At 43.4% G+C, this 18045-nt stretch overlaps 1 protein-coding gene across 2 annotated transcripts in view; it reads right to left on the bottom strand.

The window, feature by feature from the left end:
* Positions 1 to 18045, bottom strand: part of GSAP (gamma-secretase activating protein) — a 762740-nt gene that overhangs the window by 221407 nt on the left and 523288 nt on the right. For both annotated transcript variants that reach the window (XM_085654015.1, XM_085654016.1), the window contains one exon: positions 9691 to 9914. In XM_085654015.1, the coding sequence (XP_085510141.1) occupies positions 9691 to 9914 (224 nt within the window). The remainder of the gene's footprint in view (positions 1 to 9690; positions 9915 to 18045) is intronic.

Here is an 18045-nt window from a genome sequence, read left to right as displayed (position 1 = left end):
TTGTATCCCAGCGTCGCCCCATCGCATGGTGTGATCTTAGGCATGCCTGTGGTGTAGGCTTCTCGGCTAACCCGTGTGGCCTCCCCCCACAGTGCAGGGCTGGCCAAGTCTCCAAGAGAGAACAAATATGGCTTGTGAATCTTGCTGACACATGAACCTGTTAACTTCCTGTTTGCACATATGTCACAGGCCAAGGGACTTGAAGGCCTCCGAGCTGCTGCACTTCTGAAAAGCAGCCAGTGATTGGCAGTGCACGCAACACTCATGCAATCAAAACAAAATACCAAAATGGCTTCCATGTGACAGGGACCGGACAGGCTGCCGCAGCCCCTTACCCCACGCCCTGTAACTGGAGAGCGGACGCTGCTGCGCCCAGATGCTTAGGACAGAATATAGCGCCAGAATGGTGGCCTTTATGGGAAGTCGATGTTTACTGATTGTGCTCCTAGTCCCAGCTCACAAACTGAACTGAATGGTGTGATCTTGGGCAAATCGCTTTCTCTTTGTGCTTCAGTTCGCCCTCTGACAATGCTGAAAGTGCTTGGAAACACGAACATCCTAGTTTTAAGGGCTACCATGTAAAATAAACACGTGGCCCTCTTTAACAGCGGCTCGGTTAATTGTGATATGTGCGGGGAATCCTGCTATGCCTCTGTGAAACCTGAAATCGACTGGCAATTGCGACCCACAGTAAAACTGCAAAGTGCAGGCTAACATTTATCCCGTGGTGAAGTTACCGGCTGAAATGGCCGTGCTCCTGGGGCATAACACAGACCCCTGGGGTGCAGGTGGGACCCCAACCCTCCATGTGGCCCCCATGAATTTGTTAAGCCACTGCAAAGCTTTTCTGCATCTTCCTTGCAGAACAGAGTCCTAACGTTGGCATCAGCTGAGCTCTATTGCTGTGTGATACAACACACAAGAATTGTCTAAGATTATTCCATTCACAAGGCTTCTTTCTCATTGGTTCTTTCACATGACTTCATTTCCTCTCCCCCTGGTCGGCTTCCTTCTTTTCCAGCTCTTCTGCCCCGCCCTTGCCCATTTCTCTGTTATGGGGCAAACTGAGTGACATGAAGCACTGTTTAAAAAACATCACACCAGGGCTGAGAAATATTTAGGAGCAAGAAGGTCCTCTGAGGAGTAAGTACCAGCACTTCTGGATTTCCATTTGAAGCACTGAGGATGGACACCGATTTAGTAAAGGAGTATATTTTAGTCACTGTTTGTGAACTTCTCTTTTGCCCTGGTCATGATAGTGGAGCAGAGATGCGGCCATCGAGGGGCTGCATTGGACACCCCTCATTTCAAGTACAAGTGCTGGCCACCAACTCGCCCCCATCCAGAGAGAAGTCACCAATTGTGAATAAACTCTCCATGTGTTTTTTTTTTTTGTTTGCAAAGTTTTTCAAACTTTTTTTTAATCCCATGTCAACAGCAGGACAGGAAACCTCTCCCAATTTGCATTCCAAATAACCAGCTTTGATTTCAAATGCAGGCCAGGGTTTTTATCACCATAGACTACTATGTCTATGAGAACTACAGTCAATAGAAGTTGGACTACCCAATTCTGGCACCGCAGCTCAAAGATGGCCCCCAGTCTACATACAGAAGAGGACAAGCATTGGTATAGCCAATAGGTTTCGCCTTTAGGACCTTATAAGTGTTTAGCCATGCAACAGTTGATGTTGTTGCACCAAGGATATTGTGCTGCATAACTAAATACTTATAAGGTCCCAAAGGCGAGACCTATTGGCTATGCCAATGCTTGTTTTTATTGTGGGCAATCAATGGGTAAACACTCCACTTCCTATGCCCAAAAGTTGGTGAGATGTAAGTGGGGCATTTGCAGTGCCACTGGTATGCCCCCTGCATGAAACGGTGCAGCATGGGCTGACAGTACACAAATTCTAGTGTGAAAACTCTTCCAAGATAAAAAGGCAATAGTGTACCTGAATAACCCAGCGCGGCTGAAAGTTATATATGGAGGGCAGGTGAAATTTTTTGTCTCGGAGATAGCAGCGCAAGAATACCTGGACAGTTTAAAATAATTGTTTCTGTCTGATAATTGATAAGAGGCAGGGCACGGCTGAGTCTGTCTGAGCTATCTAAGTAATCCAAAGCAATCCAAAATATGTCAACATAATGTGAATATTACTAACTGGGGAAGAGGTGTCAAACACTGTGGAATGTCCATCAACATAATATAGGGGGGGTCGGTGGTCTGTGAGACATTTGTTAAAAAAATATATTCGTAAAAAACAAAATAATAATTGGGGGGGGGAAGAGGGGTCTATAAAAGGTCTAAAAAAAACCAAAAAAATGACGGCTCGGTATTCCCTTCTCGGCCGACCGATCAGGGACCGGATAGCGTGATGCACTTCCATCACTAATAGACTCTTGTTGAGTCTTGCTGCCTTATGTTGGGAGCGGGGCAGGAAGGTGGGGGGTGGGTGGGGAAGGGAGCAAAATTGAAATAATGCAGACAACTCCAAATAAAAGAACTCAAACTATCACAACACATCATAATATATCTTGGTATTATAAGGCAAATCTAGATTTAAATATCAGTACCAGTAAAAGGACCAAAAACTTACCTATATGAGGAGGATAAGTATTTGTAGCTGGAATATTGCAGGGCTACATGACAGAGGTAAGCGAGGGCGGCTGTCTGAGATAGTAACGCAAAATTCATTTGATATTATATGTCTGCAAGAAACGCACCTACCTTGGGCAATGCGAAGCCTACTAAAAATACAGGGTTACAACATCTTGGCTACTACAACTCAAACAACCAATACTCGGGGGGTGGCGATTTTAGGCAAGAAATACTTAGGAATGCCCACACGCCAAGCAACGGATCAGCATGGTAGGTGGGTAATTGCTGAGCTTGCCATAGGGCTAACCATTTGTGCTGTATATGGGCCAAACATAGATGACCCATCTATGTTCGAAAGCTTAGAAGTGGAGTTGGCTGGTTGGCCTGGCCCGCTGATCTTGGCCGGCGATCTCAATATCACACTAGATTTAGTTAGTGAAACTCTAGGTAGGCATAGGTATTATGGTCACAAACCTAGTGTGTTTAAAGCTGTTAATTCACTTCTTAGGAGTCATAATTTAGCCGACATCTGGCTGCTCAAACACCAAGGGGACCCGGGGTTTACATTTTTTTCAAATCCACACAATAAATACAGCAGAATCGACTATATATTTTCCACCAGAAGTATCTCCAATTCAGCAACGATCGTAAAATATCCTAAGTTAATTTCTGATCACAACGCCCTAGTGCTTACCATCAATCTAACAAGCACTGCTAGGAAACCCTCAGTCTGGACGTTCGATAGGAAACTATTGGCTAACAGCGACTATGTTGATTTTATCAGGAATTGGGCTCAGGGGTATTTCGATATTAACCGCTACAGCGCCCCTAGAAATATAGTGTGGGATTGTTTCAAGGCTTCGCTCAGAGGGGAAACCATCAGCTATGTAGCTAGGATCAAGAAACAGCAGACCACCGAGTTCACTAAGAAATTGGGTGAATTAGCCAGCTTAGAAACCGCGCATACCATATCACTAGCACAAAAAACGGATGGCTCAGATCTACTACGGCAGATTTTGATCTTAAAAAACGACCTAAATAAAGCAATTTCAAAGATGTCTGCAGAAACCTTCAGAACACAGCAAAGAAATCTCTACGAGAATGGCGAAAAAGTTGGTAGACAATTGGCCTTACGGACAAGACAAAGGGCATCTCAAAATACTATCTCCTTAATTAAATCAAACGGACAAGATTATACGCAAACAAAAGATATAGTTGATATTTTCCAACACTACTACCAGAGCCGCTATCAGAACGACATTTCTTATAATAAAGAGGAAACTAATACATTTTTGGGTAACTTTGTAACTTGCTCAGATAGGAGGTTGGATAATGCCATCAAAAATAATCTGGAGAAAGAAATATCAATAACTGAGGTCGAACTCGCCCTGGCAGAACTAGCTTCGGGGAAAGCAGCAGGCCCCGACAAACTGCCGTTAGAGATTTGCCGAGTCTTAGGTAAAATAATATTACCACTTTTATTAGACCTATTTCTTGGAACCCAGTGGAATGGTCACACGCCTGTATCTTGGCAGGATACAAACATTGTCATTTTTGCTAAAAAAGGTAAACCTACTGATTCTCCATCTTCCTACCGCCGAATTTCACTGATAAACTCAGACTCGAAACTTTACTCAAAAATACTTGCTAATCGGCTTAGGGGGGTCATTGCGCATCTGGTCACGTCATGGCAACATGGCTTTATCCCAGGAAAGGGCACTACCGATCACATCCGTAGAGTAATTACACTATTTGATATCACTGCAACAACGGGTGGCCAGATGTCAATGATTCTCCTGGATGCCGAAAAAGCATTTGACAGAGTATCATGAGAATTTATGTGGGCTATTTTAGAGCGATATAATTTTGGGCATGGGTTCATCAAATCAATCAAGGCAATGTATATTGACCCAAGGGCTAAGCTTCAGGTTATGGGGTGCGAATCTAATACCATCAAAATCTCAAGAGGAGCAAGGCAGGGATGCCCGTGCTCCCCGATATTATTTGCCCTCTACATCAATCCTCTGATACTCAAAATCTTAGAAAGTAACAGGATTACACCTGTGGTGACAGGACGGTATGAAACTAAAGTCCTAGCATATGCAGACGACGTTGCTATTGTTACACCTGACCCCGAGACAGCCATAACCGAGATAGAGGCAATTACACAGCAGTTTGGTGCCTATTCAGGATACTCCTTGAATAAAAATAAAACCATAATATTATGTACAGCAAATACACAGTTTGTGGATGTGAGACGGGCCGAACTGGCAACATATCTAGGGGTCCATATATCCACAACAGTACAAAATATTATTAAAACCAATTATGAACCCCTGATTGACTCAATTAGTCAAGATCTTACAAGGGTAAACAGTTTGCAGTTATCTATCATAGGGAGAGGGAACTTTATCAAAATGACTGTTTTTCCTAAAGTATTATATTTATTTCGTGCTATCCCTTAGCTAGTTGATGATAAATTCATCAAAATTCTGGATTCACAGTTCTCTAAATTTGTTTGGCAAAATGGCAAGATCAGAAGATCGCTGAAATACTTGTCTCTTCCACTTGACAGAGGGGGGCTGGCAATTCCACAGCTACTTCTTTATTTTTGGGCTTGCTTTTTGAAACAACTTGCACCCAATGGTTAACCCAGTAGATAACCGGGAAGAGTCTGATATTCCGTCCATATATGAACTAGCCCTTGGACACAATGCAAGAGGACTTTTGTTAAGACAACTCGAGCCCAGTTACTATAAGAAAGTTAAGTTCAAGACTGTCATCGGGGCACGGAAAGTTTGGCGAAGAATCACAAAATTTATGAATATCCCCAGGCTAAGCCGTTATACTCCACTCTGGCATTCATGTATATTACCGCAACTCATGAATGACGCTATCTCTGCCAGGTGGGAGAGACAGGGAATTATTTCCCTTTATGATTTTCAGGGTATAGATATGAAGGCCAATTTTACTACTCTCCAAAATCAATTCAATACACCTGCGACAGATTATTTAAAATTTCTTCAAATTAGATCAAGTATAAACTCTCAGTTGCCTAACATAAGCTGGACTAGAAGCTCTCTTATTGAAGCTACCACCAGCCCTTCTTCCAGAATTGGTACAATTTATACGTTTCTCCACGAGAACTCACCAGATGATATAATACAGACAGAACTACTATGGGTAAATAGGCTCGATAATTCAGATATAGACATCGATAAGGTTCTTGCCATGTCATCACAACTATTACTTTCCACTAACCTAAAATCTCAACTGTACAAAACCATCTATAATCTCTATTTCACTCCAGCCAAGCTATTTTTATGGGGGAGAAGAAGTAACGATCAATGTCCAAGGTGCAATTGTGGACCCGCCACGCTAACTCATATGTTTTACTATTGTGATAAGGTGACATTATTAAAAAAAATGATCTGGGAATTCTGGGAGGCGATCTTTGGGCGTAAATTGCCCGAGTCCCCTACCATTTGCCTGCTTGGATAGGATTGTACGCTAAAATTGAACTCCAATGAGGAAGCTATCCTTTTTATTGGAACTGCGATATATAGAATTATTCTTGCTGCATTATGGAAAAACTGTGATGCCCCTAGTTTTCAAATGTGGCTTTCCAGATTTCTGTCTGTATATAACTACGAGCTTGCAATATACGCAACTAGGGGCCCTAAGTCTAAAAGAAGAGGCGATAAGATTTGGTCTCCCGTCACTGCATGGTGCACTGCAGCTGTTTCAAACTAATACATAAACCCTTGGTATTAAGTTCCTTATAATACAACAGTTCTTATTGTCTATCTGGATTATATACGAACTCTCATGTTTTCATTTTGATTGTACTGGTATTAATGTATGATTTGCTTCCTATTTTTGTTTTTTTTCGCTATTGATGACCTCATTGTCTGTGATTTCTTTGGAGTTGTCCAATAAAAATAAAAAAAATAAAAATTAAAAAAAACAGAAGAGGACAAGCATTGGCACAGCCAATAGGTCTCGCCTTTAGGACCTTATAAGTGTTTAGCCATGCAACAGTTGATGTTGTTGCACCAAGGATATTGTGCTGCATAACTAAATACTTATAAGGTCCCAAAGGCAAGACCTATTGGCTAAGCCAATGCTTGTTTTTATTGTGGGCAATCAATGTGTAAACACTCCACTTCCTACGCGCAAAAGTTGGTGAGATGTAAGTGGGGCATTTGCAGTGCCACTGGTATGCCCCCTGCATGAAACGGTGCAGCATGGGCTGACAGTACTGCCGTGCCAGGGCTGCCTGTACACAAATTCTAGTGTGACTGCCCTACCCCCTTCTGCTAGCAACAGTCTCAAAAGGGTAGAGGTTGGCAAGCCACAAAGTTCGAGCCAGGCTAAAGCCTGAAGCCTGGCTCTGGCTTAGCTTGAGGTCCTGGTGGAACCTGGAGCTTTAATGTGGCTTCCGCCTCTCATCCTTCCTCTCTCTACCCTGATGCAGAAAGAGGTAAAAACAAAGCACTAACATTGCAGGTAAAAAGGGTAGACAAATAGAAAACCTTTCAGGTGTGGATTTGAACAAAAGTAACACCAGAAAACCTAGATAAGTCATGGCTTCCATGCTTAACCAAATTGTGTGAGCTTAGGCAAATATTTTATTTTACCGATCCTCCTTTTTCTTCACCATCGCATATGAACGCACCTTCAAATACCGTAGTTCCGAATATCAGATGTACAAAATCTATAATTTGATTTAATAGGCATTAATGTCAAGTTTACACTAGTTAAAGAAATACACTTTTTAGAATGTTGAGGAGACATTATGTTTTCCGTGATGTTTGTCGTATGTTTACATGACAAACATCTTTTAGGGATCGTCTCGTGCAAGGATATAAAGAGCCAAGTCTACCCACTTGGCCCAGCTCGCCCCTTTTATTTCTTGGCTCGTCCATCTGTACAATATGGTGCAGGGCTGAGGTCCCATGCAAAGGGGATCTTTAGTTGAGGGCAGCCTTCCATAATGACTGTGATGCAGGACATTAAGGGAGAACAGTGCTTTTGGGGCGTCCTAGATGCCACCCCACAGCATTTGCGGGTCACAGCCCAGCCCACCCCACCCCCCAGCGCCACCGCCACATGGGAAAGCCGTCGAGAGCCAGGACGGGCCTCACAGGTTCTTCCGATACTCTGACTCAGGCCATAAAATATTCCATTTTGGGAAAAAAGCAAACACTGAGTTTGAGTGGCTGGTAAATAAGAAGGACAGAGGATAGTGTTAGATAGACCTAGTGTAGCTGTCAACTCTGAAACTGGGAAACCAGGTTCGAGTCTCGGCATCGGTTGAACATCCTGGAAAATCACTTAATCTACCCGTACCTAAAATAATAATTATACTAATAATAAAAAAAATGTGACCTGGTCAATTAACTGGTGCATGCTCCTGTAAGGCGCACAAGCCTTTGGATCGCACTATATAAAACTGCTAAAGTCCAAGGCAAGACCTAATTACTTGCCGGGGACTTCAAATGATCATTGTGTTTGCGTGGGCCATGATGGTTTCAACCTGAGAGCACTTAGAAACAGAACAGGCAGATGTTAGCTCATTTCAGATTGTTGGAGGCCCCCTTTTAATGCAAAACAATAATTTAATTGTACTTGGGGGTGGTGGCATTCATGCTACTCGGACTAAGCTTACAGAATGTAATGGGGTGAGGATATTAAGCTGCATTCATTTATTATTGTATGATAATATAGGTGCAATATGAGTGTTCCAAGAATCTCTGGGAGAACGGATTCCCTCACACTTAAACTTCGATGTGATTTTGCTACAAAGAAATACATAAACCCTGATGAAGTACTTTCAGAGGAGGAAACGCATTGGCCTGGCTGCTTCATTGATGTTTTTAAGAATAATAAGGAGAATTGTTTTGAGACTTCACACTTCGGCTCCCATATTATTTTGGTCTTGGAGAAGCGAATATTGGGAACACCACCACAGAATTATGTGTTTTTCGTGAAAGGAGGAGAAAACAAAATAACAAGCTGTAGAATACAATTGTTGGACTCTTGAGGCACTCCCATTTGTGTGTTGGGGCCTGTACAGTGCCTAAATAAAGTACCGGACTATAGGCCACTCTGGTGACTCATTAGCAAATACATATGTGAATTAGACACTTTAAATTAGAGGAGACTGAAATACACATATGCAGACCTGTTACAATTTGTATCCACATTAGGAATGTGTCCTGGTTATTCTGTGGAGATTACACATTTAGGTACCTGAACTGCAATGGTACCCCCATAAGTAAGCTCTGACCCCAGAAGCTTAAAAATATTTTTAGTTTTTCAGAGTATCAAGGGAGGCTCTGACCCACTTTTAGGCAAAGTTATCCGATTAGGTTGGTTTGTTGAGGTCCACTTGTCTGATTATTTCACAAGGCCATGGAAATTCTTCAATCTGGCTGACCAGAGGGCCTCCCTTAAGCTGGGAGTGGACTTCAGCCTTAAAAGGTTAAAAAAGAATGTTGCCATTTGGCATTTTCCACACATGAGCATATTGCCGTGGCAGTTGGATCTAGATATAAAATCATGTTCTCTGCAGTGCTGAGATACCAGAGTTATACTGGTGCCTTCACTGACATAGGTTGCCGTGTTTGCCAGATTAAAATATTGTACAATTACATGTATGGTAACCCCTTTCTTTTTGCATACGAAGTAGCATTAAGGCTGGTAGTAAACATTGCAAAGATGTTAGTAACCATTTATTTTGGGTTAGACCTAAGCAAACTGTAAGCACAGCATTTCTTTCTTTTGAACTTCAACGATGAATAGCAACCTTTTCTCTTGCATTACGTGAAAGGAAATTCACTGCTATCAAAGTGAATATTAATACTTCTGGATGCACGGTGCTTATATTAATATGCATTAGTTCTAGCACAGCATTGCCTGGGGGAAACACTAAGAAAAACAGGTTTTCTGACTTGTGAGATGAATTCATGTCTATTAAGACTACTCTATAAATAGAGGTATCAGCAGATGCGGATGTTGAAGAAAAGAAACAAAGACCCCATAAAACTTCATACAATTCTTGATTACTAAGGAATGAATTTGCTTACCTGTGATTCCCAAAATGGCACATCCTCAAAATTTAACAACGCACAATGCATTGATGCCAAACGAAGACAATCCCATTTAGATTTCTGTAGTAAGTTTAAAACAGATGCCTGGTTTATGCTTGCAGTCAACATTGTTCCCGAGGAGAAATCTATCACTCCTGCTTTTAGAAAGGGTTGTACACATCCACGCTTACATGGCAGAGCATTTATTTTGGCATCATTACCTAAGAGGGATAAAGAATACAAAAAAAGAAAGACCCTAAGAATAAAGTCAAAGAGAGTATGCGATACAACTGATTTTAAATTAAACAATGAATATTCATCTTAATGGGATTGTGGTCCATAATCTACCTGAATGGCAACATTGTTTCATAATAACCTCTGTTGTAATCATGCGTGCACATTCTGGTAATATGTAGATCAATCTGAACTTCAGGTAACCAGCCAAAAGAAAACAATGTATTTTGTTCCAAAAAAAAACTGAAAATGTGTTTCTAGATAAAAGTAACCGAGCATGTAAAGCACTGGGTCCCAGAAAGGCAACCTTTTCCTTCGAAATTTTACTGAGTTTTATCTTGCGTAAAGATGCTGGGCACTTGGTAGGTTCACTTATGAGCATTTTTTAAGAGAAAGTGGAACGTTTTCCCAGGCAATAACTGTAGGAAGTTGGCTCTGTATATACTATACCAAAGTAAGGTATAGTGTGCACAGAGGCCAGTGGAACCCCAAAGGTAGGCAGAGGTTAAAGTAGATAATATCTTACTCTCTATTTGTGGTAGTGTGGCTGAGCAGTAAGGCTTTATCAGAGGGTAGTGTTAAGCATTTGTTGTAAACACTCAGGCAAGAAATGATGTCACACACTCAAAGACTGAAGTCAGACCAATTTGTATCAAAAATATTATTTAGTTATTTTATTTCTAGAACCAAGCCAAGCCTGGTGCAGGTAAGTGAAATACTACTTTGCAAGATTTATGCCATGATTTACAGTTAAATGCAGGTTCAAATGCAGTTGGTTGAATTACATGCAAGTCAATAATCAGAATTACTTTTCAGTTACTTTGTAGATTACAATACTCGTTACTTCTTGGATTACTTTTTAAGTTACTTTTGCTAATCAGTGTGATATGCCTAGGTATCACACAGACATTTCCTGGACAAAAGGTAAGTTATTCACTTTTGGTACATTTGCAGTTTTTCAAGTTTTCATACAAACCAATTCCACACGAATTTTCAAAGGAAAATCAGTCAATGCAATCCTATGGAAGGAAATGAAGTTAACGGTTTGCAGGTAAGTACTTATTTGGAGGAGTTGGTATTCTGGGGTTAGAACCAGGGTTCCTCCAGGGTCGAGGATGCACTCCAAGAACACCCTCAGCGGCCTCTAGGGCGGCCAGGCGCAGAGTGCTAAGGCCCAATGTTATCCAATGTGGGATAGGGGGCCTCCAGTTGGTGGCTGCTCATTAGCAAGCCACAAGGTTGTCGGAGCCAAGCTCCTTGGGTTTAGCTCAGAGCAAAGGGGGATCTGAGTTAGCACACAAGGTGCACCCACAGCGGCACAGGGGCAGCCGGATGCAGAGTGCTGATTTAGCGTTGGGTGTCCTGTTTTCAATGGGAGTTGCCGGTTCTGGATTTTTGCTGCAGGCTCGGTCCAGATAGACTTCTGGGAGAAACCAACAGCTGGGCAGTTAAGTTGGAGGGCTCCGGGACATAGGTGCACCTCGGGTTCTCTTCTCCAGGACGCAGGGCGCCTGAATGCAGGGGTGTCTTTTGAGATCGGATTTCCAGGCCCATTGCAGTTGGGGTGGGGGGGGGGGGTCTCCGTGCAGAGGCTGCCGGCGACGTTGGGGAGTCCAGGAGGGGTCAGCCCACGGTGGGCTCTGAAGCGCTGGGGGACTTCGCTGGGACCAGTGGGCCACTCGGACTCGGGCCCTAGGTGTCGGGTGCAGTGTTGGTTCCAGGCATCAAGTTTCTTTGTCCTCAGCAGGCTCGGAGTCGTTCTTGGCTGTTACTTTTGAACAGAGCTGCTGCTCACAGGAGATTCGGTGTTTGTTGAAGGCAGTCGGTCCTCCCAGAAGTGCTGGAGATCACTGGCTGCAGGACAAGGCGACTTTCGGCACAGGATCTCCGGAAACTGCAGACAGGCCGGTAGGGCAAGGGCCATATCAGTTCTTCTCTGCAGTCTCCTTTGCTGGGTGTCTTTTTTCCTCATTTTTCTTCTTAGGTTGCGGGAATCTGTCTTCTTGGTTCAGGGCTGCCCCCTAAATACTGTATTTAGGGGGAGTTTTAGGTGTCTTGAGGTCAGTAGCCAATGGGCTACTGCCCTTAGGGTGGCTACACCCTTGGTGTGCTCACCCAACGTGGGGGAAGTGGACACAATCCCTAACCCTGATTGGACAGTGCCTGCCAACTGCAAGATGGAGCGCACTGAAGAGTTGGCTTAACCTCGCCTCCACCATCTGAGGGAGGGGGTGGTTTGGCAGAGGTGGGCACACCTTCTGGGCTGGACTAATTTTTCCTGCCTGTCTTCCTGCTGAAAAGGAGAGGAGACCGGAACGGGGGCTGTTCCTGATAGCAGGAAAGGCTGGGGGTCGCAATCACAAAGGTGGCAAGGTCTTTGAGGCTCCCTTGCCACAGATGGCTCTTCTTGGCCTGGGGAGAAGTGACCACCTCCACCCAGGAACGGCTTTGTTTCTGGGCTCAGGGAGCAAAGGCTCCCACCCCAGGGGTCCAGAAACATGTCTTGTGGTGGCAGGCTGGTGTGTACCAGTCAGGAAACCCACCAAAGGCAGGTCGTTTTTCAGGGGGCATCTCCAAGATGGCCTCTGAGTGCATTTTTCATTAAATCCCACACTGGCATCAGGGTGGGTTAAATGTTCTGAGAAAACTCATACCAAACTTCCCAGTTTTCAGTAAAGCCATTATGGTGCTGTGGAGTTTGTAATGACCAACCCTAAGCACCATATACTCTTAATGGAATTACTGCACTTACAATGTCTAAGAATAGGTCCAGACACTGTAGGGGTACAGGGCTCATGCACCTGTACCCTCACCACTGGTATAGTGCACCCAGCTAGAGGGGTGGCTGACCTATGCCAGGACAGTGGACTGTAGGCATGGCACACAGGGATGTATGCCATGTCGACTCTTCACTTTGTTCTGCACCAAAACACGCAGCCTGCAATGGCAGTGTGTGTGTGTGTGTGTGTGTGTGTAAAGGTACAGGCCTTCTAAGGGTGGCACAATACATGCTGCAGCCCTTAGAGGCCTTCCCTGGCCACAGTACCCATGGTACCTTTTACAAAGGACTGACATGTGGCCAGAGAGGTGCCAATTGGGGGTACAAGGTACAGTTTTGGGAAAGAACATAGGCCCTGGGAACCTGATTAACCCAGGGCACATCAAGTCAAAGTGCATCAGTAGTCTGGCAAAAAGTGGGGGGGTTACTGCAACAGAAACCGAGCTTCCTACAATAACTTAGACAATGATGGACTGTTAGACCTGACAGCCTTAGGGTGGTTTTAATTCAACATTTTGCATTCCTCCTCCACTTTGTCTGACCTTGGTTTCGCTGGTATCAGGACTATGCACGGTTTACCACTGCTAACCAGTACTCAAGTGCGTGTGCTCTCTCTCCTAAATATAGTGCTATTGGTTCAAACCCAATTGACCTGTAGCTGGCCCACACTACATCACAGTCGGCCTGAACTTGTCACTTTGTCCCAGTTAGCGCGACCAGATAATCCCAATAACACTTTTTGCTTCTTGCCACTATTTTACCTAAAAATGTTGAAATGCAATATCTCCAGTTCTACTAATCAGATTTTTGTTGTTTTGGTCTTGTTTTATTTATTTAAATTAGAGCAATTTGTCTAACCAGGTGTGAAATCATTTTGTGTGGTGTTTTCACTGTTTGAAGTGTTGCACACATATTTTGCATTCTGCCTCTAAAGTTAAGCCTGACTGATCTGTGCCAAACTACCACAGGGCAAGCGCAGGTTAATTTAGGGTTTGCCTGCCCCTTAACCGGACTAGGATTGTGCTGCTTCCTAAGCAGGGGTCAAACCCCAGTCAACAACAACCCAATTTCAAACATGGAGTTTTCAGGCATGTCCCCAAGAACTAAAGAGTCAATCCTCTAATAAAAAAGAAAGAATGCTTTAAGATTGGTGATCATACCCACTGATTTCCTCCTATTTGGTTCCAACCTTTTAAAATCTTATGCACTTGTACTGTCTGAGGTAGATAAAGATCTCGAAAAACTGGTACAGAGCAGAGATCATACCAATTTTCAGCAACACAATCCAGTATCCTGTTGAAATTTCACACAATCCCATTACCCAATACTGGCAAGATAATGAAACAACCTCTTGTCAAAACGTATATATGCTGCTATTTTGTAGATGTTTGTGCATTCTCTAGTTGCCAACCTAGCAACAGTTACATGTCCGGAAATATACCAAGCAGAATGAACACAGAAGTGTGAGTCTCAAGAAATACCAATTGGAATAACGGGAGCAGTGGAACACAGTCAGCATAATCTATGTGGATTCATAGTGTTACTGTATGCAAAATCCAGCGCCCATAAACTTTGATCCGAGGTTTTAGGCTGCCTGGAACAAAATCCACTGGAGACAATGTCTCACAATAAGATTGAGACTCTGTTTCACCAACGATTTGAGTTCCAAAACCAAAAGATCTACCACTTTAACAAGGACATTCTCATGTTACACAAGCAACCCATAGTTTGATCATAACTGTGGATTCATACAGAGAAGAGATGTCACATCTCCATCAAAATGATTCCCTGACAATGAGAACAGAAAATCTGTACGCAAGTGATGTCATTTGAGATGTCATCAGTGATGTCACTGACTGTGTCATGAGTGATGTATTATGTGAGGTCTTAAGCAGTGCATTGGGGGGCACAAGTTATTGTTCGCTCAGCTAACTATAACTGAGTGGAATTTGAGCCTATCTATAAAGTCCTTATAACCTTTGTTTTCTCAGGGAATTTATTAAGTTTCCTTAAATGCTAATTCCTAACTATAACATCCCTGTAACCTTTGTTTTTTTCAGTGAATATAATATAGATAGATAGATATATATATACACACGCAAAACAAGGTCTTCCTGGTTTGAGGAGCACTCCAAATCTGCTGGGATAATGCCTTTGAATACTGCAAAGCCTCAGATTATGCCTGTGAACAAGAAGTTTTCACTTCGAAACGCGTTAGGCTTGTGAAATTATCTGAATAAAAGAATGCTGGTTAACCCCTCCAGTGCCCATGACGAGCTGGACTCGTCATGGAGCACAGTTGCGCTGTGCCCATGACGAGTCCAGCTCGTCATGAGGCATTCCCTGGGGAATCCCTCTGGTGCGGGCACCAGAGGGATTCCCTTTAGTTAAAAATAGCCTTGGGAGCTGGGGAAGAGCTTCCCCAGCTCCAAAGGCCCCCCCCCCCCCTTTTCACTGTAATGACGATCGGCGCGCACGTCGCGCCGACGTCATTACAGTGAAACTGAAATGAGCCAAGAGGCTCATTTCAGTTTCACTTTCTACGTGCTCATGTTTTCATGTCGCCTCACTACGTTGTGGGCCCTTGCCTGTCGCGGGTACTTGGGCCTCCCACACGAGTGAGGCACCGTTTTTATCGGGAGACCCGGGGGAACGCTGGGTGGTAGGAAATTTGTGTCAGCCCGGTGATGCCACAACTTTCCCACACAAAAATGTGTGAAAAAGGTGATTTTTTCAGCTAAATTTGAGGTTTGCAGGGCATTCTGGGTAAGGAAACGTTGGGGGATCCATGCACGCCATACCTCCCTGGAATCCCCAGGGTGTCTAGTTTTCAGAAATGTGTGGGTTTAGTAGGTTTCCCTAGGTGCCGGCAGAGCTAGGGTTCAAAAACTACAGCTAGGCACTTTGCCAAAAAAAGTTAATTTTTCACTGCGAAATTGAGGTGTGTCCACGATGCGTTTTGCGCCGTTACCTGTCGCGTGCACTAGGCCGACCCACACAAGTGAGGTACCATTTTTCTCGGAAGACTTTGGGGAACACGGGGTGGGTGGAAATTTGTGGATCCACGCAGATTCCAGAACTTTCCACCACAGAAATGTGGGGAAAATGTGTATTTTTTGGCAATTTTTTAGGTTTGCAAGGGATTCTGGGTAACAGAACCTGATGGGAGGCAGTCAAGTCACCCCATCCTGGATTTCCCTGGGTGTCTAGTTTTCAAAAAGGTATTGATTTGCTAGGTTTCCCTAGGTGCCGGCAGAGCTATGGTTCAAAAACTACAGCTAGGCACTTTGCCAAAAAAGCGTCATTTTTGGCTACGAAATTGAGGTGTGTCCATGTTACGTTTTGCGCCGTTTCCTGTCGCGGGCACTAGGCTGACCCACACAAGTGAGGTACCATTTTTCACGGAAGACTTTGGGGGATGCGGGGTGGGTGGAAATTTGTGGATCCACGCAGATTCCAGAACTTTCCACCAGATAAATGTGGGGAAAAAGTGTTTTTTTGGCAATTTTTTAGGTTTCCAAGGGATTCTGGGTAACAGAACCTGGTGGGAGGCAGTCAAGTCACACCATCCTGGATTCCCCTGGGTGTCTAGTTTTCAAAAATGTATAGGTTTGTTAGGTTTCCCTAGGTGCCGGCAAAGCTAGGGTTAAAAAAACTACAGCTAGGCACTTTGCTAAAAAAAAGGGTAATTTTGCATTGTGAAAATGTGGTGTGTTCACGTTGGGTTTTGAGCCATTTCCTGTCGTGGGCACTATGCCTACCCCTACAAGTGAGGTACCGTTTGTATCGGGAGACTTAGGGTAATTCAGATTTGTAAAGGAACTGTTATTACCTATTGACTTTCGATGCATTTCTGCCTTCCAAATGAAAGACATTGTGTAAAAAAGAAGTCATTCTAAAAAATGACTGATAATTCTCATGCTAGTATGAGTATTCCCAATTTCGGAAATGTGCAAATATCGACTGTTTCTAAACTCTATATTTTGTTCCCATTTCAGAAATACATAGGTGTCTTTCATACCGATTTTTCCATGTACACATTTTTACAGAATAATTACTATATACCCGGTACATAATAAAAAACCATTGCAAGTTGCTGCTCAGTTTTTGGCTCTGGGTTAGTCGGGTTCTTGGTGAACCTACAAGTCCTATATATCCCCACAACCAGTAATGTCCAGCGGATGTAACCATATATTGCTTTCAAAGAGCTGTCACAATTAGAAGAAGTTACAGGTGAAAACGTTGACACAAAAGGCGCTTTTTTTCAACAAATTTTCAATTTATCCTATATTTAACTGTTCATTTCTATAAAGAAACCTTGATGGATCTACACAAATGACCCCTTGCTGAATTCAGAATGTTGTCTACTTCTCTAAAATGTATAGCTTTCCAGGATCTATTATTGCTTTTCTACCCATTTCTACCATTAACTGGAAGGAGGTCGAAAGCACAAAAAATAGCAAAAATAGGCTATGTCCTAGAAAAATGCCAAGACTGTGTAAAAAATGTTGGGTTTCTCACAAAAGTCTGGTATACCCTAAAAGCTGGGAAAAAGGTGATTTCAGCCCCACTTGCAGGGAATAACCCAGAAGCTTTCATTTGCAGTCCGTTTTTCCCATTTTCCCTAAAAAAAACTAAATTTTGCTGTATTTTGGCTCATTTCTGTGAACCCTCCAGGGGAATCCACAAACCCTGAGTACCTTCAGAAGCCCCATGATGTTGGAAGAAAAGGACGCAAATTTGGCGTGGATACCTTATGTGGTCAAAAAGTTACAGGCGCCTCAGCGTGCACTACCCCAAATAGCCAAAAAAGGGTGTGGCACAGGAGGGGGAAAAGGCCTGGCAGCGAAGGGGTTAAAGCCAATTCTGGGTCCGTTTTGGAGTGCTCCTCCAACCGGGGAGAGATTGTTTTGCATGAATTTGACGGCGTTCCAGCCATGAGGATGCACCACCTTGAAATTTGAGAGGACACAGAACTTTCGAGTCCAAGTGGAAAAATAGACCGGCAGAAATCACCAGGAATTCTTCTTTTTTCAGAGTCCCACTAGAGGGTTGGAAAATAATAATTAACTGTGTGTGGCAGAGCAGAACCTACTAAGGGAAATAATGTTTAAAAAGGCATTCTCGATGACACTGGAGAAGGTACCAAACATCCTAGCATGCAAAGGATACTACACTCACCTGTGAGGCCCATGGAAGGGTAATTGAAATGAATAAAGGACATGCTGGGATAATGCCTTTGAATACTGCAAAGCCTCAGATTATGCCTGTGAACAAGAGGTCTTCACTTCGAAACACGTTAGGCTTGTGAAATTATCTGAATAAAAGAATGCTGGTTA

This window comes from Triturus cristatus, chromosome 4_1 (assembly GCF_964204655.1).
Source record: "Triturus cristatus chromosome 4_1, aTriCri1.1, whole genome shotgun sequence".
NCBI lineage: Eukaryota > Metazoa > Chordata > Amphibia > Caudata > Salamandridae > Triturus > Triturus cristatus.
This window is presented reverse-complemented; position numbering and strand designations above follow the sequence as displayed.